Genomic DNA, 24,357 nt, shown 5'->3' with positions numbered 1-24,357 from the left:
AGAGCCAAGGTAGGGATAAGCACAGTAAGGCTCTCCGTCCAAATGGGTTTGAGCCCCTCAGTGTCTATGCCGTCCCTAAGTCATTCAACAAAGATTTGGAAAGCACCTACTATGTGCCAGGCACCCAAAGAAGTTTGCTGAATAGAGGAGGGGTGCATGAATACAGAAGGTCTTCAGGGGTGGAGGTTTAGGGGTAGTGAAAGCAAAGGGGAGGAGGGAGAGAAGGGGGAGAAGAGGCAAAGGAGGGAGTGGTGCATGCAGGCCCTGGGCCCCTGGGAAAGTGGGTCCATCTCCACCCTGAAGGAACCCCAAGTCTGCCATCCACTCCAGGGGGCCTGCCTTGGGAGTCCTGGCCCTGAGGTGCCCATTCCCTCAGCCGACCCCTCCTGGAGCTCTACCTGGCCAGGAAGGTCTGGAAGGCCAGGCGCACAGGGAAGTTGGCACTGCGGGTATACACGGCCTCCAGGGTGCCCGCCCGGTGCAACTGCTCTGCCACATGTCCCACATCAAAGAGGTTGGGAAGCTGTGGCCATGGGGCAGAGCCAAGGGACCGGAGTTGAAGGGCTTACCGCTGCGGGGAGTGCAAGGCCCAGCAGAGGAGGGCAGGGGGCTGGGAAGGGCAGGACGGGTGGGAGGGCTCTGGGGCCAGGTGCGGGGGGAGCTCACCTTTCCAGGGTTGGGGCTGAGACACTGGACGACGTGGACATGACTCCTGCTGGGTGGGAGCGGGCGTCACCTGGCCACAGACCGGCTCCCCAACTCAACTCCCCAGGGTCGAATATGGGGGCACTCTTCTCACCTGCCCAGCTGAGCTATGAGGTCCTCTAGGGACCGCTGGAAATGAGAGGCCAGGGTGGGTTTGCTGAGCTCACTTGCGGCCTGGGGCTCTGCTTCCTGGAATAGGCTGCCTACCAGCTGTGGGGTGAGAAGGGCTGAGCTGGCTGGCCTCCCGGCCCTGTTCACAGCCCAGCCTGCCCCCCAACCCAGCAACCAGGGTGGGCCAGCCTGGCAAGCTCAGCCCACGGTCTGAGGTGCCAGGGGCTTAAGGGTGAGCCCCTTGGGCAACAGCGTCCAGGTGAGGACAGAATGGGGGCAAGTGTGGAGGAGGAGGCCCAAGAGGGCTGACAGCGGCACCTGGAGCTGGCTCTGGGCAAGCATTTCCACAGCGGCGGGGTCCAGATGGTCCCTATTTCTGTCTAAAAACTTGTGAACCTGCAAGAGACAATGTGGGGAGGGGAGGGGAGGCCAAGGAGAGAGGTCTGGGTGGGGAGGCCCAGCCCTTTGTCCATCCAGCCGCTTCCCACGGACTTAGGAGGCCACCGTTGTTTCTTCAACTAAGGGTGCTGGGAAAACTGGAAATCCACATGCAAAAGAATGAAGTTGGACTCTTATCTCACACCTTACACAAAAATTAACTCAAAACGAATGGATCAAAGGCATAAATGTAAGACCTAAAACTATAAAAAGTTTGGAAGAAAACATAGGGAAAAAGTTTTATGACATTGGACTTGGCATGATTTCCTGACTACGACAACCAGAAGCACAGACAACAAACGAAACAGAGATAAACTGGATTTCATAAAAATGAAATACTTGTGTGCAGCAAACGACACTCTTAAGAGAGTAAAAAGCCACCCACAGACTGCAAGAGAATATCACATATCAGATACGGGATTAATATCCAGGTTATGTAAAGAACTCCTACAACGTATCAAGAAAAAACAAGCCAATTCAAAAGTGGGCAAGGGACTCGAAGAGGCATTTTTCCAAAGATACACAAATGGCCAAGAAGCACATAGAAGATGTGCAACGTCACTAGACGTTAGCGAAATTCAGATCAAATCCACAGTGAGATATCACTTCACACCCACTAGGATGACTATAATTTAAAAAATGGACAATGACAAGTATTGGTAAGGATGTGGAGAAACTGGAGCTCTGATACACTGCTGGTGGGAATATAAAAGGGTGCAGCCACTGAGGAAAACAGTTTGATGGATTCTCAAAAAGGTAAACAGAATTACCATAGGACCCAGCAGTTCCACCCCTAGGTAGATATCCAAAAGAATTTAAGGCAGAAACCCGAAGAGATACTTGTGCACCCACATGTACAGCAGCATTATTCACAAAAGCCATGGAAACAATTCACGTGTCCACCAACTAATGAATGATAAACAAAATGTGGTCTATCCACACAATGGAAGATTCTTCAGTCATAAAATTCTGACACTTGCTGCAATATTGATGAACCTTGGAAACGTTATGCTTAGTGCAGTGTCACACACCAAAGGATTGTGTGTGTGTGTGTGTGTAAGACTCCACTTATATGAGCACCGAGAATAGGCAAATTTCTAGAGACAGAAAGTAGATTAGATTACCAAGGGCTGGGGAGTTAGTGTTTAATGGGGACAATTTCTGTTTGGGATGATGAAAAAGTTCTGGAATCGCGATGGTTACACAACTGTATATGTACTTAAAGCCCCTGAATTGTATGCTATAGATGGCTAAAATGGCACATTTTATGTTATGTATATTTTACCAGTTTTTAAAAGCCTGCCTCAGTCTCATACCTAGTTCCTTTACATGCTTTTGAGTCTGTCATAGGGCTCTTAATTCTGTCCACAGAGGGGCTTGTTCCTTACCAACACCATACTCTTTTAATTACTAGAGCTTTAAAATATATTTTAAAATCTGGCAGGCAAATTTCTCCATATTCCTTTGCTTTTAAGTATTTTATTGGCTATTCTTACACATTTCTTTTCTTGATAATCCTTCCAAATAGTTTTGTCACAACCTGTTCCTCTTCCCATAAAAACCCCATTGGGGTATTGTCTGCAGCTGTGTTGGTTTTCTAGATGAACTAGGGAGAGAAGGAACAATGTTAGGACTCCCCAGTAGGAACAGGGCTGGTCTCTTCATTTTTTAATTTTGGTATCATTAATGTACAATTACTTGAACTACATTATGGTTATTAGACTCCCCCATTATCAAGTCCCCCCCACATACCCCATTACAGTCACTGTCCATCAGCGTAGTAAGATGCTGTAGAATCATCACTTGTCTTCTCTGTATATACTGCCTTTCCCGTGTCCCCCTCCCTACATTATGTGTGCTACCATTATGCCCCTTTTCCCCCCTTATCCCTCCCTTCTCACCCACCCTCCCCAGTCCCTTTCCCTTTGGTAACTATTAGTCCATTCTTGGGTTCTGTGATTCTGCTGCTGTTTTGTTCCTTCAGTTTTTGCTTTGTTCTTATACTGCACAGATAAGTGAAATCATTTGGTACTTGTCTTTCTCTGCCTGGCTTATTTCACTGAGTATAATACCCCCAGCTCCATCCATGTTGTTACAAATGGTAGGATTTGTTTTCTTCTTATGGCTGAATATTCCATTGTGTATATGTACCACATCTTCTTTATTCATTCATCTACTGATGGACACTTAGGTTGCTTCCATTTCTTGGCTATTGTAAATAGTGCTGTGATAAACATAGGGGTGCATCTGTCTTTTTCAAATTGGGCTGCTGCATTCTTAGGGTAAATTCCTAGGAGTGGAATTCCTGGATCAAATGGTATTTCTATATTGAGTTTTTTGAGGAACCTCCATACTGCTTTCCACAGTGGTTGAACTAGTTTACATTCCCACCAGCAGTGTTGGAGGGTTCCCCTTTCTCCGCATCCTCACCAACATTTTTTGTTGTTTGTCTTTTGGATGCTGGCCATCCTGACTGGTGTGAGGTGATATCTCATTGTGGTTTTATTTGCATTTCTCTGATGATTAGTGATGTGGAGCATCTTTTCATGTGCCTGTTGGCCATCTGAATTTCTTCTTTGGAGAAATGTCTGTTCAGCTCCTCTGCCCATTTTTTAGTTGGCTTATTTGCTTTTTGTTTGTTGAGGTGCGTGAGCTGTTTATATAATTTGCATGTCAACCCCTTATCAGATATGTCATTTACAAATATATTCTCCCATACTGTAGGATGTCTTTATGTTCTACTGATGGTGTCCTTTGCTGTACAGAAGCTTTTTAGTTTGATATAGTCCCACTTGTTCATTTTTGCTTTTGTTTCCCTTGCCTGGGGAGACATGTTCATAAAGAAGTTGCTCATGTTTATGTCCAAGAGATTTTTGCCTATATTTTTTTCTAAGAGTTTTATGGTTTCATGACTTACATTCAGGTCTTTGATCCATTTTGAGTCTACTTTTGTGTATGGGGTGAGACAATAATCCAGTTTCATTCTCTTACATGTAGCTGTCCATGGTTTCTTCCTTTTTAAGTCTTTTATGATCTTCAATATAGTTTCAGTTTCCTTTATTCAATCTCCTCCAGGTTTCTTTCTGTTTTAGATGTGATTGTATTCTTGTTAAAGTATAATTGACATATAGTCCGTGTGTTCCTTGTTTGCATGACTCCTGCGTAGTTTGTATGTTTTCTTCTGCAACCAGAGCATGTGGCCTCCTCCAGGAAGCCTTACCTGACTTGCCCTACTTTAAACCAGTCACTCGGTCCTGCCCTTTATACCAAGCTGCTCCCCTCAGCACACCTGGCCAGTGTGCAGTCACTGTGTAACTCAGACGGAAGACAGGAAAGTCAGTTCAGTGAAACACTTGGTATATGTCAGGCATCTGCCCAGCCATTTCCATATTACTGCATTTAATCCTCAAGATAATGCTATAGGGCAGATTCCCATTCCCATTTTACAGATGAGGAAATGGAGGCTCAGAAAGAAAAGTAGACTGCCTGAAGTCATCAGAGCCAGGTCCCACGAGCATGCTCTGCCCCTCTTGGCCTGAAGAGTCCCCAGGACTCGACTCACCCCACCCTAAAATGTCATCCAGAACTCGATACATCACCCTCAGAACTGGGTGAGGCCGAGCGCCCAGGTAGGGACAGATGGCCAAGCGTTGGAAGGGGCCTCCCCTCACCTACTCCTCTCACCTGTCAGGTGTGACTCAGCTCTGGGAGGGGACACCAGGTTCACATCACCCTTACTGATACCTGGTAGGTGACAGTCCCAGCGTAATGCCTCACGGTGAAGACAGGAAGGGGCAGCTGGGGCTTGGCATAGCACGGGTGACCGCCATGGTGATAGTGGCACTTCTGGAGGAAGGTGTGGTCCGTGGCCTGGTAAGTGGGACAAGCTTCCCTCAGGCCTTTGCACATGCTGCTCCCCTGACCTCCCCAGGTCCCCAGTGACCAAAGACATTGAGCATAAGGTGAGGTTGGCTTTGTTCCCCAAACTTCTTCCTCAGACAGGAAGGGTCACTCCATATCTGAGTCCTTATAAAGGGCGTGCTCTTTCCCAGTGATAGTTTTGAACAACTAAGTGCTATTTTAGAAAGACACAGTAGCCTTGCTCAGTCAATATAAGATTTGGCAGCTTAGAGACATCTGATAAAGTCATGTAAAAGAAAGGGGGCCGGGGAGACTGTAAGACAGAGGTAGCAACCTCTCCTGGGAGTGCAAGCTCTCAATCACAGGTGTTTCTAGATGAGTCTTCCAAAGACACTGTAAACAAGCAGCCCAATAAGAGCTTACTTTACGGAGCTAAGGAACATACAAAACAAATGCCCACGGGAAACCTGCCTGAATGTTACCTAAATGGGAACAAGCTGCTTGGGATCACAATTCCAGGGTGAACGCCCAACACAGACACGAAAGTGCTGTTTTTAAATACTGGAAACCTAAGTGGTGCTGTGGAGCTCTGGACACCCAGGCTGGGTGGTTCCAAAGGCGGCCCTGAGGTGCCAGAGACGCCTGGGACAAGCTCTGATAAGACTTTATGAAATGTGAATCAAGAAAAGCAATCATTTATGAATTAACACACTGTGTTTACCTAGTAAAAGATTTCAAATATGTATGACTGTCATACATTATGTATAACTATATGTGGTTATGATATGTTAGTATTTATTATATATTAATGCTTTTTATATTAACATTATATTGAGCAATGAAATATTACCATGTTTTACTATTTTACCATTATTTTTCATCCTTCATTTTTAACCTCTGAATGGGAAAAAACGAGGTCATCGTATATCTGGGGTCATGATATATTAAGCTTATACTACCCTAGATCTCAGAGAAGGCCCAGCTCTGCCTGGGCTTGTGGCCCTGCATACCCACCTGTGGAGCCATATGGGTGTGATTTCATATTCAATTCTCCATATTGATAACATTTCTCTCCTGCTACATTGCAGGCTCTAAGAGGAAGGGACTGGGTCTATTTTGGCTCACCTTTTATCCCTAACACAGTTCCTGATACACATATTCATTCATTCATTCATTCATTCACTCATTCATTCAACATTAAGTGAACCCTTGGCACTGCAGTTAAGGTGAGAACCCTTCAGAGGAGGACCCAGCCTTTATGGAGCTCAGCCTAGCTCGGGAGAAAGTCAATGAATAAATATACTGTAACTGCATGTGGACACAATTGTTATAAAAATATAAAGTACAGGACAGGCTGGAGAGTAACAGGGGAGTTATTTAGGTTGGGGGTGGAGGCAGTCAATGAGTATCTGTGGAATGGATGCCCCAAGGCCCTGAGGCTGCCCCCTGCTGGCCAGAGGCCTGAGGGCCCCTCGCAAGCCCCACATGAGCCCAGCACAGCCCCCACCACTTTGCCCCCCACTACCCATCACTACTGCCCCCCTTCTGCAGCCAGGACTTGAGGACCCTCAGAGAGGTACAGTATCTTGCTCAAGATCACCAGAGACAGGATTTAAACCCAGTTTGGCCACTGCTTCCCCAAGCGACGCTGAGGGGCTGCGGGCAGGGTCCTTGGATCCCATCAGCTTTTGCTCCCCTGAGAGCCTCCACTGCTCCCTGCCTGGCCACTAGGGCCCCCTTTCCTTGTCCCCACCGCTGGGGCTCACCTGCGACAGCCATGTCTGGGCGTCCAGGATCCTCAGGAGGCTGTGGGGCTGGTCTACCAGGAGGTCCAAGCAGGACTCGCGCGGAGGCTGGGAGATGGGAATCCAAGGCAGCGACTCCTGCCGACAGGCCTCCTGGAAACAGTCAGCATTGTTTACAGAGCCCACCCACATTCGTGGGGGGCCTCGTCTGAGCCAGAGCAGGAATGGCCCTCCCTTCCTACAGATGAGTGAAATGAGGCTCAGAGGACCGAGATGGCCCAGGGCAAGGGAGCTTTGGGGCAGAGCGCTCATTCAGTGCCCTCTGCTCTGGGAAGTGCCTGGGTGCCTCCTGCCACATGCATGCCCAGGTGCCCTTTACCTCCTCCTGGGCCAGCAGCAGCTGGTTAGAGAAGAGCTGCAGGCGCTCACTGGCGAGATTGTTGCACAGCTGCTCCAGGCTATTCACCTGCAGTGCCTGGGGGCACATGGGCAGGGAGGTGGGCACCCACACAAGGCAGAGGCATGGGTAGGTATGCAGGGCCGGCACACAGGACTGGTGCCCTGCTTCCCCTTCCCCCAGGGCTGCTGCATTCTCACCAGAAACTCAGGGAGAACTGGTGCCCCAAGGCTGATGCTGCAGCCTACAGGGTCAAGTCCAAAGGCCCTGGCACAGTGTTCAGGCTGCCTCAGTCCTGCCCAGCCATGGTCAGGCCTCCCTGTAGCAGGCCACACCCCTGCCCTCTGCCTCAGCATGGCTTTGAGCCTTCAGGCTTCTTCATAGCCATCCTATAGTCTGGAAAGTACCTTATCCTATGACCTAGTTTGCTGACTATCAGAACCCCACATCCTCATGAGCAAGGCTCCAGACTGCTGCCTCCAAGAAGCCTTCCAGCATTCTTCCTGTAGGGATTACAGGTGAGGCTGTGGGCAGACCCAATCTAGGGTCTCTCTTTTGCTGTCTTAGAAGGTCCTGTGAGACTCTGCATGGCCAAGCAGGACAGAACTCTCCAGAGGCAATGTGAGGACTGGACAGAGCAGGGCAGAATGGCTACACCCACAGAACACGCAGCCATTTCTTGGGCCATCTAAAGGCCAGGTAGCAAACAGCTCACAAGTGCCCCCAGGGAGAGCTGGAGCTGGGGTCCCCAGAAACAACCAGGATGAGGTGGGCACCCTGTCCTGGGGCCTACACCAAGGGTGACCTCAAAGCCATAGACATCCACGACTGTGACGGTGTCCGTGCTCTCTCCCTCCCCAGGTGGTGCCAGCTGCACGTTGGTCCTTCTCAACAGCCAAGTGAAGAGCCTCGAGTACAGGGCCTTGGCCAGGGTGTCCCTGTGGGCATGGTGAGTGAGCCACATGCAGCAGGCTGCCAGAGCTGGCTGAGGCCCTCTCTTGCCCGCAGGACCACCTGGCATCGATGGCGCTTTCCATGGGCAGGGATCTCCAGACCCAGCCATAGGGTGTCTCCTGAGGGCAGAGGAGGGCCCTGCATGTATGTGGACCATCAAGCTCAAGATCCACACGGGTGCTCATGAAGCCTGCAGGTGGCTAGGGTGGGGCCCCCATCTCCTCAGGACCCTCGGGCTCACCATGACCCTCCTGGTGACAGTCCGCTCCAGGTGCTCAGGTGGCACCAGCAGCAGCCGGGCTGCCGTGTGGATCTCGGCCCAGCTGGACACAGCAGCAACCTCCTGGGACTCCCGCTGGACAGAGGAGGGAGAGCTATGCTGTGGACAGCCTCTGTCCTCTGGGACGTTACTTTGCCCACAAGCTGCCCTGCTACCCAAAGGGAGATCCGGGCAGGTGAGCAGGCTCGGAGTGTGGGGCTCTGAGTGCATGTCCTGACTGCACCCCTTCACTAGCTGCCCGGATCTAGCAAGTGTCTCCCTCTCAGGGTTTCCACTGCCTTATTGTTAAAGGGGAAAAATGACCCTGATGTTACAGCACTGTCGTGAGAACAGAATTAGGAAACACATGTAAAGTGATTTACACAGGGCCAGGTGTGTAACAGCTGCTCAGTTAGTGGCGGCTATCCTTAGGGTGGCAGCTTAGCGGAACAGGCGCTGGCCTGGGTGCAGAGGATCCCAAGTGCGTTGTTCCTGTCCCTGTGATGGGGACCGCCTGCTTTCCAGGACAGCTGTGAAGCCCGGGCCTCTGGAGTCTCTACCTACAGGTGTTTGGGGTCTAATTGCTGTCTTGATTATGCAAACAAGCCACAACTGATCCAGTGCCCCTCTTGGCCCCTGCCCACAGGGGGAGCCCACCTCTGTAGAGGAGAAGCAGATGTTGCCCAGGTGCAGGATGGTGGCCAGCATGGCCCAGATTGCGGTCAGCTCCTCGGGACACAAGCCCAGCGCCTGCAGGGCCTTCAGCAGCCCTGAGAAGTCCTGAGCGTCCTCCTTGCCCTGGAGCCTGCAGGCCTGGCCCTGCAGAGCCCAGCGACGGTGAGGAGGCAGGCCCACCACCCAGAGCCTTGCTCAACTCCAGGTCCTGCCCCCTCACCCTCAGCCTCCCTCTGCTCTAGCTCCTCCTCAGCCTCTGTGCCAAGACCCTTCTGGAGGCAGGCCCTGTCCCCCAGCACCGAGTGGGCTCTGCCCCACCTGGTTGAGGTAGTAGTAGGTCTCCGGCCCCTGCAGGGAGAGCTGCTCCCATTTCACAGGGTCCAGCCCGGCCAGCAGCTCGTAAAACACATGGAAGCTCCGCTCAGCCTGGGCCTTGGGGGAGAAGGACTGGCTTAGGGGGAGCAGTGGCCTAGTCCTGTGCCCAGGGGAGCAAGGACACGTCCTGGGGAAGACCTGGGGGCTCAGGAACCACAGCCCCCTACAGGGGTTCCTCCCTCTTTCCTTTCCTACTCTGGGAGGTGAGCAGCAGGGTGGGTCTTACCTGGAACACCACCCTTGAGGTCTCGAGCAGATAATGTGACACAGAAACTCCCAGGATGACCCCACTGTGGGCATAGGACACTGCAGGTGAGGGTGCCAGAGTGGATGCAGCCCAGGGGCCCCACTCAGAATGGGACCCACCACGTGCTGGACCCAAGGGCAGCAGCCTCAGGTTCCCAGGAAGGGGCACTGATCACGGGTGCCCCCTGTGCCCACCTGGACCCCCATTACTCACTGCTGCAGGCCGAGGCATAAAACCTGGCCAAAGCGGCTGGCATTGGCATTGAGGACTGTCTTGGCGTGGCCAAAGCTGCTGAGCACATGCAGCACATTGTTCAGCTGTATGGGAGGGGCATTCAGACATCCCTGGGAGTGGCAGGGGTGCCTCACAATCAGGCATCCTAGCTGAGGGCATCCTGTGCCTGGGGACTGCTGGTCCACGGAGGGGCCAGTCCCATTGCACCCCACCCCACTCTCACACGAGGCAACACCTAGGGCTGCCCCTGAGGAGAAGCCAGAGGCCTGAAGACCACACTCCTGGCCCCAAGGAGAAGGGAGGTCCTTCCTGGGTCCCTGGGAAACGGCCAAATGGCCCTCACCTGGCATCCGCTGCCCCCCGTCTGCTCCTGCTGCAGGCCGCTCAGGAGCAGCACTATCTTTTTAGCAGCTTCTGTCTTCCCTGAGCCGCTGTGCCCGCTGGAGGAGGGAGGGGCTGGCAGGGTCTCCAGGCAGGGGCCCATAGGACAACCCCACTGAGCCAGGGAAGTGGGGATATGTCCCCCTGGAAATGATACCCACTCTAGAGGAAACCCCACAGCACTTCAGAAGATAGACCCAGGGGGGAGACCAAACCGAAGAAAGTCCCTGAGGCCTTGTTCAAGGGGCACGTGGTGACTTCAGCCAGAAGCACAGCCCTGACAAAGTCCGGAGCTGCCACCCAGCAGTGGACCAGACCAGCAGCATCAAATGCAGGCCTTCCCGTTCTCTGCTCTGGGCCTCAGTGTGGCCTCTGGGTTCAGGGCAGCCACCACTCACCCTAGGAGAATGCAGGAGCCCTGCCGGGTGCTCTGTGACAGGCAGTAGGCTGCTGCTGCAACGGCAAAGATGTGTCTGGGGGGCAGATGAGAAGGTTGCCAGAGATGGGCACCTGGGGCCTTCCTAGGTGTAGGCAGGATGTGCCCACAGTCCTCAGGACTTCAGTCAATGGGACATGCTGGGCCTTAGCTACCCAGGGGGATGAGCAGAGTGTTGGTGCAGCGGAGTCACGTACGGGGTGGTATTCAGCGCCTTCGCGGGACGGTAGCTGGCCAGGACCTCAGGTGAGAAGAGAGGCAGGGGACGGCAGGGATTCAAAGCGAGCAGAAGGGGCCCCCCAAAGGTCTGGGGGAGAATGCAGAAGCTCTCATCAGAAAATGGAGGGAACAAGGGGTGCAGATGGAGTAGGGCTCCAAAGCTTCCCAGCCCAGCTTAGACCCCCAGTTCCCTCTGCAGGTCTGCAGACAGGGTTATCTGCAAGCCCAGGGAGAAGGAAGGAGAAACTGCAGCAGTGCTGTCGGGCCCTCTGATCCCAGGGGAAAGGGAATGCCAGCCCTCCATTGCCTCCCTGGGTCCCCCCATACGTAGATTCGGCCCAGGTGAAACCTCTTCTTGAGGCACAGCAGCACGGAGCTGTCACACACAGGTCTGTGGGGACAGCGGGGTGGAGGGGCAGGGATGGGAGACAGAAGGAGGACCTAGGTTAGTGTGCCTCTGGCTGCAAAGACTCTCCAGGCAAGTCCTGCACCCTCTCTCAGCCCTGCCCCCAACAAACAGGGGCCTGGCTGCCAAGCAAGTTGCCATCCATGGGGGGGCTACAAGCAAGACCATGCCGCTGATTGAGTGACGCTTTGTGCCGACTGGAGAAGTTCCGAAGCGGGAGCACCGGACTTGCACCCCTTACCTGCCCCCTCCAGCCAGTTTAACTTTTGTGAAGCAAAATCCCTTCTAAGGACACCGTTTATAAAAAAGGAGGTAGGCTCGGCTATGAGGAAACGTGTGACATAGGCTTGGCGGATTTAGAACTGCGGCCGCTCACCGAAGTCGGGCCAGGTCCTCGGTGTCTTCCAGGCCATTCCCAAGGCTCCTGCCCTCGGCACCAGGAAAGTGCGGTGCCTCGAGGCCTGGCCCGAGGCTCAGCTCCAGGTGCCTCTCCAGCGCCTCCTCGGCCTCGTCGTCCGGCTCCCACGGCTCCATCCGGGACCCGCAGGGGCCTGGGCTCCTCTCCCGCCGCCCGCGGGCCTCCAAGGTGAGGCGGGGCAGCAGCACGCCAGTGCTAAGACCAGGGTCCTCGCGGGGGGCTGAGCCCTGTGCCCAGTGCACCAGAGTCTCGGCTTCCAAGGTCTCAGGCCCCGCTCCACTGCCCGAGCCGCCCTCGTCTCGGGCTTCGTCGGGGGCAATCGGGCCCAGGAGAGAGCCTCGGCGGGAACCAGCCACCCCTTCTCCACCCGCCCCGCGCCCCTCATTGTCCCCTGAAGCCCCCGCACAAGCCCAAACGTGTCCCTCCCCGGCGAGGGGGTCCACGGACGTTTCCTCGGAGCTCCGGCTACTCGATGCCCGCCCCTCCCTGTGGACCCTGGGGAGCACGACCGCGAATTTGGGATCCGGAATCGGGTCCTCGTCTTCATTAGCGTCTTCGGGGGCGGGGCTTTCCGCAACCTGCGTGGAGCTCGGGCCGCCGCCAGGGGGAGCCCTCGGCGGTGCTCCCAGCCCCACTGCTCCCGCCAGGCGCAGCCCAAGACGGCGCCGCAGCCACGGCCCCCGGCCCCGCCCGTCGCCCGCCCGCGGCCCCGCCCCCCGCCCCTCTCCCCTCTGCCCCAGGCGCCGCCGCAGCCAGCGCAGGAGGCCCAGGACGCTGGCCACTCGAAGGAGCCGCTCCCTGAGGCCGGGGCGGCGGGGACCCGTGGCTTGGGGAGCGGGGCCTGGCGGGGTCCTCGCGCGGAGCCTGCTTAGCGCCACGAGAGCGGCCAGCGGCGCTGGGTCCCCGGGCCCGTCTCCGCCTCCAGCCCCCTCTTCACCCTCGCCCGCCGCCACCTGCACCTGCCCCACCACCTTTCCGACCTGGCGGCGCCGCGCCCGGGCTGTCGAGGCCTTGGCGCTTTCGCGCTCTGGGCCCGGCGCCTCAGCCTCTGGATGCGTCCAGTTTTCTCCCGCGTCCCAGGCCGGCCTGGGGTTGCAAGAAGCTTGCGAGCTCTGGGAAACAGACCCGCGGCTACCCTCGAGGGGGCTGGAGGCTGTAGCTTTTCTGCCCGGCTCAGCGTCTTCGATCCCAGTGGCCCTGCTGGCCATCCCTGGGGCTGCCCGGGGACTCCGTCCAGGCCCAGCCTCCTCCAGGCTTGAGTTGGTGTCTGTCCCGGAATCCTCGGCCACTGCCTGCGGCCCCGCCTCCGACGATCTTTCCCTGCTCCGGGGCCTGGCGGGGGACGAGTCGCTGCCCCTGCCATCGCTGCTCGAGCTCTCGCCAGGCTCCAGCACTAACTCCCGTCTGGTCTGGGTGCTTCCAGAGCCCGTGTCCGTCTGCTCCGACTTGGGCTGCAGCTCCGGGGCCCCACCGCTCTGGGGGCCGCTTTCCCGGGCCTCGCGGGCTTCGCTGTCCGGGCAGGAGCTGCCTGCGTCTCCGCCCGAGGTACCACCGTCGAGGCTCCGGGTCCCTCCCCGGCCCTGTCTTGCGGAGGGTCCCTGCCCTTTTCCTCTCTTCCTGCGGCGGCCGCGCACGCCTATCCTGCCTTCTGGTCGGGGGAGGCTCTCTTCCTGCGGGGGCTGCGCACGGCGGTCCCTGGCTTCGTTGCTCCCCTTCGGCACGCGTCCGCGGGGCCGCGCAGTGCCTAGTCTCTCCTGGGCCTCCGGTGGTGGCCCGGCCCCTGGGTGTCTGCGGCCGCCGCTCCTGTCTGCGGTGGGCGTCCTGCGGCCAGCGGGGGCCCCCTGGCCTCCAGTGGTGGCGGGCTCCAAGGCCGGTCTCGCCCTGCCGGCCTTTGCGCGGTGCTGTCGGCGTTCCCGGCTGGGAGCGCCTTTTGCGTCGGCAGACCCGGACTCCTGCTCCCCGGAGGCCTGTGCCCCCGGGCGCTGGGGCGCTTTGCCCTTTCTCCCGCCCATGGCGGGCCAGTGAAGAAGGCTTCCCGGTGTCTCCGTCCTCTCCGCTTCCAGAGGTTCTGGTGCCCACTGGCGCCCTCAGCCCTCGGCGGCGCACCCAGGCTTCGAACACCGGTTTTGCTACGGCGGGGCTTCCGGCTCAATCTAGCCCCCTGGGCTCCAGCCTTACGAGCATCAATAATGCAGGTGGCGCGGGTCCTGACCCCCTCTGCCCACAATGGAGCGGAGGCCTCCCAGGAAAGAGGAGACGCTGCAGCGGCGAACAAAGGCCGTGGACCGGGCAACCGTGCCTCCCGGGGGTTTCAGCCAGCCAGGACGGCCTGGCACCGCGCCAGGAAGGGGCCCATGCTCTGCTTCCCAGCACGAGGTGGGGGGGGGGGTGCCGGAAGAACCTGCCTGCGCCGTCCTCCTCCTCCTGGGAGTTCTAAGGGTCGCCCACCCTCCTCCCTTAGCACCCGGGATTGCTCCAGGAGGCTGGGACCAAGCCGACCTTAGCGCACAGCAAGAACTCCATTAGGTTTGTTAGACCTTTAGGTTGTGAAATATAACCGAAAGAAACTGCCTAAACGTAATGTAAACCTTGAACTGGTGTGAAGCAAAGGCTTGTGTACCTCCTTTGATTCGTGGAACATAACCAGACCCCATAAATTCTGGATTACCCCAATGTGTGTGTTGTTTAAATATTTAACTTTTGAACAGGTAATACATTCACATAGTTTAAAATCCACAAAATAACAATTTCACATTCCTGACCCTCAGCTACTCACTTTTTTCCTGAACTTACCCATTTCTTCTATGTCCTTCCAGAGCTATCCATGCAGATAAAAACAAATGGAAGCTTATCTAATTCATGGTTCTTCACTTTACTTTCTTCAACTTAACAGATTAACTTGGAGATGTCATAACAGTACATAAAGATTTTTCTTCCTATTTTATAACTGCATAGTATTCCAGCAAATAAAATGTGCCAGTTTAACCAGTTCTTTATTGATAGATTTTTACATCCGAAGTGGTTGCTACCTCATTCCACCTTTTGTTTCTACTACAAACAACAACAACACTGCAGCATCATTTCACCTGTGCCCAAGTAGAAGCAATTCTGAGTAGAATTGTGGACCACAGGGTATACACATCTGTAATTTGGAGATTTCCAAATTTTCCTCCATGGAGGCCTTACCAATTTACACTCCCACCAGCAAGACAGGAGACCACCCACTTCCACAAAGCATTAAGGCATGGTGTTACCTAACAGTTTTGCCTCCCTGAGATATGACAAATAAAATCCCAATGTCTTTAAAGTTCATGTCCCTGTGAAAATAAAAAAGCGTTTGTCTTCTCTTAGGGCATTTGTTTTCTTTTCTGAGACCTGTCTTTTCTCATCCCTTACCCATCTTTCTACTGGGCATGGGCCTGTTTTAGATGGTTAGTTATACTGTTGGTAAACCCAGGCAGGATGTATGAGACTGTTTGAAGGGCCCCAGGGTGAGCAACTGTGGCAGGGTAGGTTCTGGGGCACCCAGGATGGAGTTGGCTGAGACATGCAGCCAGGGCCTATGACCTGTCCCACCAGGACTTCTGTGCACCTGCTGACCGCTCACCGGCCTCACCTTACCAGCAGCCCCATCCAGAACCAGAGCAGGGGAGATAACATTCCAGACTGTGCAACTTTCCTCCAAATACTCTCCAGTTGGCCTGCATCTGTCTCACTCACCTCTGAACATCTGGAGCTGTTGCAAGCACGCAATTTCCCAGGGCAGGCCACCACTCACAACCCAGAGGCCTGGTCTGCGCAAGGAGAAAAAATGGCTTGGCCTTTGCTTCTAGATTAGGAAGCAACTTGGCCTTTGCTTCTAGATTAGGAAGCAGCTGTCCCCAAAGAACACAAGCTTGTGGGCAACATCAGCTACCATATAAATCATAAAACTTGTAACTTTTACTGTGAAAGTCTATAAGCTTTGCTTCCCCAGCACCACCACTGAGGGAGCCAAAGGACAATGATATTAAGAGGGTTCATTTCACCTGTAAAGAGAGAAACACGGGGTGATGTATTAACACAGCGGATTATTACACAGTACTGACAATAGTCCACAGCTACCAGCAACATGCATGGATTAGCTCACAAACAATGGGGAGTGAAAAAAGCCAGACATGGGAGAGGAATAAATCACTGTGAGTCTGTGTATAAAGTATGAAAAGAGGGAGGCTGATCTCCAGGGCAGTGCCCTGGCTGGGGGTAGGGGGGGAGGGCTGGTCATGACTAGAAAGGTTTCAAGGATTCCCAGGGTGTGGGTGACGCTGTCTGTTCAGTTTGTGGAGATTTATCAGGTTGTATTCCTGACTTGCTATTCTGTATGCATTTTATAATTAAAATAATAACACAGAAAGGTTTTGCCCTGGAAAAATAACAAGAAATAGCTAACACGTCAGAGCTTATTATGTGCCAGGCACTGCTCTAAACACTGTATATGAATTCGTTTAACCCTTGAAAGCACTTGAAGAGGTGTTATAAGGATTCCCGTTTGACGGATGATACAACTGAGGCACACAGCTGAGTGTCACAGTGTCAAAGCTGGGATGCCAACCCACGGAGCCTGTCTCCCAAGGCCCACTGGAGAACTTCGTTAAACACCTACAAACAAAACTTGAGCTTCCCCGGCCCAATACCGTGTCCTGCGAGCTTAGGGGCAGACAGGGGGGCTCTGTGCACCTCTCCAATCTCCACCTACCTTCCCAGGTGCCTCCCTCCCCTTCCTGTGGGTCCAGGCCAGGGCTTTTGCCTTCCTAGGCTGGGTGGGCATTTCAAACTCTTAGCCCCTGAGCCTCAGGTCCTTTCCCGGCATCACTGCTCCCCAAACCCTAGAAAGGGATGCGACCCCATTTCACAGGTGGTCAATAGCTCAGGGAGGAGTGGCTTAAGGAGGTACAGCCACTAAGTGAGGAATTAGGGACCAAACTCCAAACTTTGGCCCTCAGTCCCTGCTATTTTGTTCCACAGTGCTTCTCCTGGGAATTGGCTTTGGAACAGCCAGCTTGGTCCCCACCCCAGCCTGGCTGTGTGACCTGCAACAATCTCCAGGGAACCCCCTGGACAAACGACTTGTCCCCAGCCACAATCCCGGTTCCTTCCTCTGCCTCCTGCTTTCGCCACTCTCTCCTCTACCTGCTTTCCTCGGACACTGTGAGCCCCTGGGGTCTGGGTGAGCCGTCTTCTGACACTGCTCCATACACACCCCCTCTTCCCTCCTGAGCCGCTGCCTCCTCTCCTGGCCTCCTCACCATCCACAGTAATGCACACCCCTTCTGGAGAGGGTTTACTAGGAGCCAGGCGCAGTTTTTACAGACTCTCATACAATCCTTAACAATCCTCTGAGGTAGGCCCCATTTTACAGATAAGTAAACTGAAGTACAAGGTTGAGGTCATCTACAAAGGTCACAGAGCCAATCACGGACAAAGCCAGTGTTGGAGGGGTGGGTCTACCTGACTTCCAAGTCTCCCACCTCCGGATGCCTGAGACCCTCAGATCTGAGTCTCCAGGTCCCACGGCCAGCTGCCTGTAGTACATCTCCAAGGCCCCTGGAGTCAGCAGTGACCCCTCCCTCTGGGAGGGATCATTGTCAACTCAACCTCTCAACAGCTGCATTTCGCCACCACCATCACCTCTCCCTGGATGGTGGCTGCCGGGACCGTATCCCCCACTTCTCTCTCTGCTCCAGCCCAGCTTCCTAAATCCACTTTATAGAGAATGTCAAACCCTTCTTTGTGCAGTCCTATCAATAAGAACAGTTGATCTCACATCCCCAGTAGGAGGATGTTTTCTTAGAACTGAAATATGCAAATGACCACCATTAGCTAAGACTTCAGAGCACTGTGTACTTAAGGCAAAGCTCATCCTTAATGGGCATGGATATAAATCCATTTCCAAAGGACATTTCCACGTGTGTTTGTGGGGTTGTTGACTTCTTCTTATTCAACCTGATCAGTCGGATGCTGATTGCTATAGCCACAATGCTCCTCTGAACTATGCAAGGGTTGGTTGAGCCATTTCCTTCTGATTGACTGGAATTTGCTTTGTCATTGGTATCTTCTTTTTTCTTGGCAGGAAACTTTATGCTACATGTCCATTTGTGAGTTAACTTGGGTAAATCAACTGCAGGCCCCTTAAACTGACAGTCAAAACACCACACGTCTCCACAGGCCGGGGTGGGAGGCTGTCCTCTGGCATGTGGGGTTCCCATCCTTCCTTGGCACTCACTTTTGGTGCATGGTCTTCTGACCTACCGACAGAGGACCCCAGTGCTAACCCAAAGTATAAACAGTAAAGCTTGATTTTTTTTAATAATAACAATAAAGACTTCCTGTAATCAAACTCTAATGTGTTCTCCTGACCCTGGTCATTGACCCATTAACCTTGTGGACTGATGTAAACTCACAATAGATGGTGAGGGGACACTGTTGTCATCCCATTTCCCAGAAGAAACTGATGTAGAGCAGGTTGTTATTTTACTGAGGTCACACGAGTGCAGTTTGCTGGGATTTAAAATGTAGTGGTCTCGAGAGGAATAAATCTCATAGAATTTCCCTGCTTAAAGTCCTTCAGATGCTTCCATTGCCTCAGTGTCCAGCAGGGTGAGTGCACAGCCCCTCATCTGGGGCTCTTTCTCCCCGCCCAGTGTCCCTTCTCCACCTCTTCCAGGGATAGCACTCCTCTTCCCTTTGAGGGACTGTTCCTCCCCAGAGACTCAAGCTGACATGCTCAGCTGGAGGGCAGGTGGGTAGGGCGCTCCCACAGCACATCCATCCCGGGACCAGGGCCTCTGCTCCTCCGCTGTGAGTGAATTGGTGTCCTCCCGAAAGGCCCTTCTGCTGTTCAGGGCAGGGTGGGCTGCGGTACATTCAGCAGAACCCTCTTCCCAGGGCGCTACGGGTCCTGTGTCTGGCCCTGGCCCTGGGCGGCCTCGCTGCAGCACACTTCCTACCAGCCGCCCTCGGCTCTCACTCGTTCCCACGGAAGCAGCCCAGTTCCTCACAGGCTGCCATCCCCCATCCTCTGTGCAGAACGGTCTGCCCACCCCCGTGCCTTCCGTCCAGCAGGCTCCTGGTCATCTCTCCCGAGACAGGGAAACTTCGCCCCTGCAGCAGCGTTTCTCCCAGGCCCTTCATCCTGACACTTCCCACACTTGTAAGGGCTGTGAGCCCCGTGAGGTGGGGACCACACTGCAGGGGCCGGCTCTGAGCCCCAAGTGCCCGGCACACAGGAGGATATCGACGGAGATGAGTGAGACACAGCCCAAGTAGAATTACACCCCTGGCTTGTAAGGACCTAACAGCTGTCTCATCTGGCCACTTGCCCGGGGGTAAGACCTTTCACCTCCATGTCCTCCAAGTCCTTCCCCGAGGCCTGGAAGAAGCCACCAGGCCTGAGATACCATGGGTATCTTTCCCTTCTGACAGCAAAAAAGGGCCACCAGGAGCAAGAAGGGGACTCCCTCTGCCCCCGTCCCAGGGAAGCAGATTCCGGATGGTCAACTCTCACTATTTATTCCCGAGATGAAGGCGTGCGGCGCTCAGGTACCGCCAAGTACAGTTGGCTCTGATTCAGATGGCTTAAAAAAACAGGTTTTCCTGGGCACCAGCCTGGTCCAGCGGGTGGACGCCAGGGAAAAAGGCAAGGAGCCAGCTAATGATCATGTTCATTTATGTGGACACTTCTGACAAATTAAAATTACTGGACCAGTCCAGTGAAGAGGTAATAAGGTATTTATTAAAAATTCTTTTTCACCCAGAGACAGTTACATTTTATAATTTAAAACCCAGCCTACAAAAAGGGAGGAGGGGATAAAAAATGTGCAACATTGACAAAGGGACCGAGACAGATGAGATACAGGGAGGCTCAGCCCCAGGGCTCTGGGGCTCCTCCTGTCCTGAGGCCAGGAGCAGCAGCAGGGTGGGGGCTGGGGGTGCTCCCGGCTCCCCAGCACAGGCCTCCCCAGGTGAACAGTGCCCCAGGGAGGAGCCCTCAGTAGTGTGTGTTCATCGTGCAGCCTGGGTGTGCATCCCGCTCAGTCTGCTGTGAAGGGAGTGACAGCAACTCGGGAGCATCCTTGGCAGGAAGGGGCCTCGGCCACCCGCCCTGAGACCAGACATGGGTTTTCAGGACGAGCAGGCCCATGTGTCAGGGCTAGAATGGATCCAAAGGTCTGCAGGGCCCTGGGGAGGGAGGTGGGGGTTCTTCCTCCTATTCCTCCCCAGGAACACACCCTCCCCGCTGCCCCCCAACCCCACAGCAGTGCCCAGAAGCCCCTACCTGCCCCATTGCTGAGGCTGTACCCCATGGCCAGTCGCTGAGAATGCCAATCACCAGAGCTCCTGTGGGCAAGGGCAGGGCAGTCACTATCCATGGGTACTCAGGGCAGGCAGACGAGGACCCCCATTCCCAGAGCCCCCCTGGTGCCTTGCCCCACCCCCATATACCTGAGCAGTAACTCACCGTCGGCCCCCCTCCAGCGTGCTCTGGATGGCTGTCAGGACCTCTGCAGGCAGGGGTGGGGACCAGGGGCTTGGTGAGGATGGGGGGGGTGCTGGGCCAGACACAAGCCTCTCTCCCCCTTTTACTGATGTGGTGCTGGGGGGGTCTGCCCTTCAGGGAAGTGGTCCTCAGTGCCCCCCTGGCCTTCCAAGCCTCCTCCGGGAGCAGCCCGCGCACCAGCCCACCAACTCCCGCCCGGACTCACTCTCATCACTCAGCAGAGCATGCTCCATCACGAGGCCAGGCCTCCTCTCTGGAGGGTAGAAGCCAGGTCAGGCGAGCCCTGGGCCCTCTGCCCCAGATCCGTCCTTGTCCAGGACACAAGGGATGCTGCTTCTGCTCCCAACCTGAGCGCCACCTGCTCGCCTGAGGCCCCTTCCCCACCTCCCAGTCCCAGGTGTGCTCGCCACGCCTCTGCCCCCACGCGTCCCCGGCCCCAGAGGCCTGCCTTACCCTCTCCACCACTCTGGCTCCCTGAGATCCTGTGGGAAGAGAGATGGTGAGGACCGGGGGGCCAGCAGGCTCGCCAGCTGGCTCAGAAAGCCCTGGTCGCATGAAGAATGAGGCCAACTGGCCTGGCCTGCCCTGAGCAAGGGCCCCCAGGAGGTAAACCAAGCCCTGCCCTGGATGGCAGCTTGCCTAGGGGGAGGGGCATGTGAAGTGGGGCAAAGAACCAGGACTGGGAGGGTGGGCTAAGCTCAGAGGGGAGCAGGACCCTGGCTAGCCCCCCACGTTTGCCTGGTGGAGGTCAGTGCTGGGGCTAAGGCACTTTTACAGACCTGGCACGGCCCACAGCCTTCTCATGGCCTGATCTGTTGCGGGGGTGGCTGTGGTTCTTGGCTTCTGCTGAATCCACCAGACACCGGGGCTCAACCAGCCACTTGGTAGAGAGAGAGAAGCGCTCAAACTCCGAGGGGGAGATCAGGTAGAAACCTGGGTGGTGGAAGAAGCCTGCAGGTGAGGCCAGCCAGGCCTCCCTCCCAGGGGATGTCAGGGGCCAGAGCCTCGCTTGCAGCTCTCTCCCTCAGGCCAATCCAGCCTGGCCCTGGCCACAGCGCCCCTGGCTGCCCTTCCCAGCAGCCCTGGAGATGCAGGGGCAGCCCCCACCCTGTGCTGCCTGCAGAGGTCCCAGATGCACCTGCCCGTGTGTACCTTGGCCGTATTTGGTGAAGACGCAGGAGGCGATGCCACTGACATCCTCCCGGCGGATGCAGCTGTAACGCACCTGGGGCTTGAGCAGGGGCAACGAGACCACCTGGATGTCGCCCAAGTTGGTAAGGACAGCCAGGTGATGCTCCCCATAGTCCTCAGCTCGACAGCTGCCGAAGTGGGCCACGCTGATGCGCCGTATCCGTGAGCCCTCCAGGGCGGTCAGCTTTAGCTTCAGCTTGGCACTCACCTTGGGCAGTGTGAATACCTGGGAGCACAGGGCAGCCGGTCACACCCACGGCTGGACCAGTGTGCAGTGCTCTGACCAGCCAAGCAAGGACCTCTCGTTTCTCTGCCTGGCGCCGCCTCTGGGCCCTGCTTCCCAGCAAAGCCTGCTCAGCCTTGGTGTTCCCTCAGCGTGTACTTGGACTGCAAGGAATGCCAAGGCCACATATCCACGTCTCTGTTTTCTGTCCCTCCCACAGACACAGGTCTGCTTCAGTGTCCCCACTGCTGACCCTGGGCCCAGGGACTCCACCAAGACCCCATTCTTTTCCTGTGCCTCCACAGCCCCCCTTCACATACCAACTGAAAATACAACTTTAAGTGAGTCCCAGCCATTGGCATTTGTGCCAGACTCTGAGCCCCTGGATGTCCCGGAGATTGCTGTGGGACCCTGCCTTCACCCAAGAGACACCTTGAACTGCTCCTCTGACACAACGAGCAACTGGTGGCTTCCCTGCATGTCCGGGCTCTTCGACAGGTCATGCGCCACTTCCAGGGGCTCAGGGAGGGGAACGTGATGTCCGTCCAGCACCAGGATGCCCACCACGGGTGCTCGGTGCATCAGCTGGATCTCCTTAGCTACCAGGAAGGAGGCAGCTGGTGGTCAGGCAGGCGGCGAGGCTGAAGACACCACCCTGCCCCCAGCCTAGGTGAGCAAGCATCCTCTGCTCTCCCCCTGCCTAGCACTCACCCTGCTCTGCCCGAACCAGCTCATCCATTCTCCGCTCAGCAGGGGGCACACGCAGGGCGAAGGCGTAGACAGTGCCCCCATTGGTGCCGGCCCACAGCGAGGGACAGTGGCGGGAGCCTGCCAGGAAGCAAAGGCTTATATCTAACCCCTGGCTCTGAGGGTCAGGTGAAGCCAGGTGACCTGGACTTAAATCCTGGCCTTGCTACTCAAGTCCTGTGTGACTCTAGGGTCAAGTCAGCAAACCTCATAAGCCTTAGCATCCTCCTATACCAAATAGAGTGCTGTGGGTGCTACCTGCCTCCTGGGGTGTAGACAGGAAAGGCTGGGAACACTGACAACCAAGAGCCCCAAGCATGAATGATCCCAAACCCAGGACAGCTGCAGACAGCCCCCGACCATGCACCCTTGCCCTGGCAGGAGTGCAGCAGGGGTGAGCAGCCAGAGAGCTTCTGCAGGGCCCACTGGGTACCAGCAGGCACCAACCCTCACAGCACTCTGGCAGGAAGACAGTCCCCCGTTTTACAGGGGGAGAAGCTGAGACCCAGAAAGGCAAGGTGACGTGTCCAAGGCCGCACTTCTGGAGGACTGTCGAGCCTAGATGTGAAAGCCGGGCAACCTGACTTGGAGACCCGGGAAGGGGAGGGAAGGAGGCAGGCGGGGCTCCAGTCTCCCCCTGCCGGCAAAGGGAACCCCTTTTAATAGCACCACCAGTCAGGCAGACCTCTGCCTAAGCACTCACTGTCTCTCAGGTAGGTGTCAGCAAAGTAGAGGGTCCGGACAAAGCCAGTGAAGGAGTCCTCTGCTGAGCGGGCCTCGATCTTCCGCTGCACGGGTGCTAGCTCCATGTTCTGCAGGCCCGGCCGCTCTGCCCTGGCGCTTCCCTCCTGCACCTGCTGTGGGTTGGGCTGGGCCTGAGGTGCGGCTCTCGCCTCCCCTCTCTCCCTGCCCCCTCTGGTGTAGACATCGGATTGCTCCCCACCAATCCTTCCAGGGGAACACTGGCCACAGCTCATGCCACCACCTGCCTGGGAATATTTACTGAGGATTGACCCCAAGGTGTTACAATCATTGCCTTTAACTCTTGGGGAAGCCAAGACACAGAGAAGCAATGGTGACATATCTGAGGCCACATAGTTGGTGGGTTGTGGGCAGGACGTGAGCCTCCACTGTGTGGCTCAGAGCCTTGCTTGCAGACAAAGCAAGCCGGGGCAGAAGAGGTAGTTCAGACCCACTTATGGCTGCTCTGAGCTCTGCTCTGGATCATAGCTGGCCTCGGCCTTACCTCTCCTGGGGGCCCAGCTGGCCGCCGCTTCCTGCTAGACACCCGGCTTCGACGTATTCGGCGGAAGGACTGGCGCAGGGACTTCTTTAGGGACTTCACACGGGACAGTGGGCCCTCCAGGGCTAGCTGGTCACTGGGGTGCAGTGTGCACCTGGAGGGGATGTTAGGCTGTGAGTGCTGCCAGGGCCTGAGTGTCCTCATCGGGCGCCACTCCCAGACCTGGGCCCCGGCCACCCCAGGAGGGCTGCTCACTTGACGAAAACCTGCCGCCGCTGCTGGTGGTCAAAGAGGCCAAAGCCATGACTTGTGCCGAAGGCCACAAGCCGCCACTCGGAGTGCAGGGCCAAGGAGGTGACCACAGCCGGGGGCTGGCACTGCACCAACACAAAAGGCTGGAAGCCAGGCTCAAAGTGCACGGGCACCGGGCGGGCACACAGACGCTCGTGCCCCTTCCAGCGGTAGCCCTCCTGGTCCTGCAGCAGGTCAGCCTCTACCTGCTCCACAGCGTGCTCTGCCTCCTCGTCATTCAGCTCCAGCACCAGCACCTAGGAAG

The 24,357-nt window shown here is 55.8% G+C and overlaps 2 protein-coding genes across 20 annotated transcripts in view; both read right to left on the bottom strand.

Annotated features, from left to right (window-relative positions):
• Positions 1–13,873, bottom strand: part of MYO15B (myosin XVB) — a 31,321-nt gene extending 17,448 nt beyond the window's left edge. For 4 of the 9 annotated variants that reach the window (XR_012130873.1, XM_073235919.1, XM_073235926.1 and 1 more), the window contains exons 1-19: positions 11,820–13,873; positions 11,365–11,428; positions 10,974–11,125; positions 10,781–10,855; positions 10,345–10,441; positions 9,981–10,084; positions 9,747–9,810; positions 9,464–9,577; positions 9,128–9,289; positions 8,453–8,566; positions 8,272–8,330; positions 8,063–8,195; positions 7,240–7,335; positions 6,882–7,013; positions 4,999–5,124; positions 1,135–1,212; positions 800–915; positions 667–715; positions 399–523 (exon numbers count right to left, since the gene is read on the bottom strand). Coding sequence is in view for 8 of the 9 variants with exons in the window: in XM_073235919.1 (XP_073092020.1) it covers positions 399–523; positions 667–715; positions 800–915; positions 1,135–1,212; positions 4,999–5,124; positions 6,882–7,013; positions 7,240–7,335; positions 8,063–8,195; positions 8,272–8,330; positions 8,453–8,566; positions 9,128–9,289; positions 9,464–9,577; positions 9,747–9,810; positions 9,981–10,084; positions 10,345–10,441; positions 10,781–10,855; positions 10,974–11,125; positions 11,365–11,428; positions 11,820–13,873 (3,914 nt within the window). In the remaining variant the exon portion in view is untranslated. The remainder of the gene's footprint in view (positions 1–398; positions 524–666; positions 716–799; positions 916–1,134; positions 1,213–4,998; positions 5,125–6,881; positions 7,014–7,239; positions 7,336–8,062; positions 8,196–8,271; positions 8,331–8,452; positions 8,567–9,127; positions 9,290–9,463; positions 9,578–9,746; positions 9,811–9,980; positions 10,085–10,344; positions 10,442–10,780; positions 10,856–10,973; positions 11,126–11,364; positions 11,429–11,819) is intronic. The other 5 variants (XM_073235920.1, XM_073235922.1, XM_073235921.1 and 2 more) reach the window with 5 other exon arrangements.
• Positions 13,874–19,610: 5,737 nt separating this feature from the next.
• Positions 19,611–24,357, bottom strand: part of LLGL2 (LLGL scribble cell polarity complex component 2) — a 32,417-nt gene continuing 27,670 nt past the window's right edge. For 3 of the 11 annotated variants that reach the window (XM_036997137.2, XM_073235918.1, XM_036997139.2), the window contains exons 15-26: positions 24,057–24,349; positions 23,805–23,955; positions 23,262–23,415; positions 22,523–22,639; positions 22,244–22,410; positions 21,550–21,814; positions 21,177–21,330; positions 20,851–20,879; positions 20,603–20,650; positions 20,359–20,401; positions 20,176–20,237; positions 19,611–20,001 (exon numbers count right to left, since the gene is read on the bottom strand). In XM_036997137.2, the coding sequence (XP_036853032.2) occupies positions 19,931–20,001; positions 20,176–20,237; positions 20,359–20,401; positions 20,603–20,650; positions 20,851–20,879; positions 21,177–21,330; positions 21,550–21,814; positions 22,244–22,410; positions 22,523–22,639; positions 23,262–23,415; positions 23,805–23,955; positions 24,057–24,349 (1,554 nt within the window). In that variant the 3' untranslated portion in view covers positions 19,611–19,930. Of the gene's footprint in view, positions 20,079–20,175; positions 20,238–20,358; positions 20,402–20,602; positions 20,706–20,850; positions 20,880–21,176; positions 21,331–21,549; positions 21,815–22,243; positions 22,411–22,522; positions 22,640–23,261; positions 23,416–23,804; positions 23,956–24,056; positions 24,350–24,357 lie in introns of all 11 variants that reach the window. The other 8 variants (XR_005055568.2, XR_005055569.2, XR_005055570.2 and 5 more) reach the window with 8 other exon arrangements.

This window comes from Manis javanica, chromosome 4 (assembly GCF_040802235.1).
Source record: "Manis javanica isolate MJ-LG chromosome 4, MJ_LKY, whole genome shotgun sequence".
Lineage (NCBI taxonomy): Eukaryota > Metazoa > Chordata > Mammalia > Pholidota > Manidae > Manis > Manis javanica.
The sequence above is the reverse complement of the archived record's forward strand: the minus strand, read 5'-3'. Positions and strand labels throughout refer to the sequence as shown.